General features: G+C 51.7%; 1 protein-coding gene across 1 annotated transcript; it reads right to left on the minus strand.

The window, feature by feature from the left end:
• On the minus strand, positions 1-540 carry LOC120291625 (UDP-glycosyltransferase 91C1-like). Its single transcript, XM_039309286.1, has 2 exons — positions 434-540; positions 1-385 (listed from the first exon to the last, which is right to left on the minus strand). The coding sequence occupies exons 1-2, from the start codon at positions 538-540 to the stop codon at positions 1-3; spliced, it is 492 nt and encodes a 163-aa protein (XP_039165220.1).
• Positions 541-956: the final 416 nt, after the last annotated feature.

The following is a 956-nucleotide window of genomic DNA, read 5'->3' on the forward strand; positions in this document are numbered from 1 at the left end:
TCATTGCTTTAGCTCGCTCCATCTTCCGTCTCCTTCGTGGCATCTTTTAATCTGGGGTGGCAAAAGCCCCACCGGAACCACATGACTCGTGTATAGCTTCTTGAGTGGACTCAATGGCTCGGCCTCAAACTCGCTGCAGACCCTCACGGCAACGATATCGCGACCCTGTATCAACCTACCTGACCTTTCCAAAACGGACATGTCAGTGTCAGAGTCCACGAAATCCTCTTTATTAATCACCTCATGAAGCCTGTATGCGACTTTGGTGGGGTAAGTAACCCACTCAGGGACGACTATCAAGTCCTTCGCCGTCTTGGCCCTGGCCTGACCGTCGATCAAAAAAGATGGCAGGCCGGCGAAGACGAGGGTGTTAGCATTGTATATGCTGAAGAACGCCGATATAACACCCAGTCATCTTGCCTTTTAAAGTAACCAGAAAGATATGAAGTCTTGGATCACCCAATCGACATTCGAGCTCGCAAGAAACTCGGCCACAGCAAGCTTGAGCATGTTGTATGCCTTCTTAAGGTAAGGCATCATGTTATGCAGCAACTCGGAGGTCGACTTAGCTGAGTCGGGGAGGCCATGGACGCGGGGCAAGGGAACCTCGACAAGGGTTATGGAGAGAGGGAGGTTTCCTGGGAGCTTCTAGAGGTTTTTCGGGGTGGAGATGAAGGAGACGCGATGGCCCTTTCGAGCTAAGAAGGTGGCGACCTCGAGGAAGGGCATGAGGTGGCCGTAAGCGAGCCATGGGAACGTTGCAACGTGGAGCTTCTCTTTGTTTTCCGTGGCGGTGTGTGGAAGGAAGACGAAGTGGAAAGGGAGAGTTTAAAAGAGAAACCAGCTTACGGTGGAGCGTGCACGTGCCTCTACTCGGTTCACTTGATCCAAAGGATAAGGTCAGGCATGATGCCGGAAGAGAATGAGATTAGTTAACTTCGCTACACACGTGCGAT

This window comes from Eucalyptus grandis, chromosome 3 (assembly GCF_016545825.1).
Source record: "Eucalyptus grandis isolate ANBG69807.140 chromosome 3, ASM1654582v1, whole genome shotgun sequence".
In the NCBI taxonomy this organism is placed as follows: domain Eukaryota; kingdom Viridiplantae; phylum Streptophyta; class Magnoliopsida; order Myrtales; family Myrtaceae; genus Eucalyptus; species Eucalyptus grandis.

What these genes read in the sequence shown, in the direction of transcription:
- LOC120291625 (XM_039309286.1), bottom strand. Translation starts at nt 540, where the DNA reads ATGATGCCTTACCTTAAGAAGGCATACAACATGCTCAAGCTTGCTGTG. An exon ending in CAAGACTTCATATCTTTCTG is followed by an intron (nt 386 to 433) that starts GTTACTTTAAAA and finishes GGCGTTCTTCAG; the next exon opens with CATATACAATGCTAACACCC.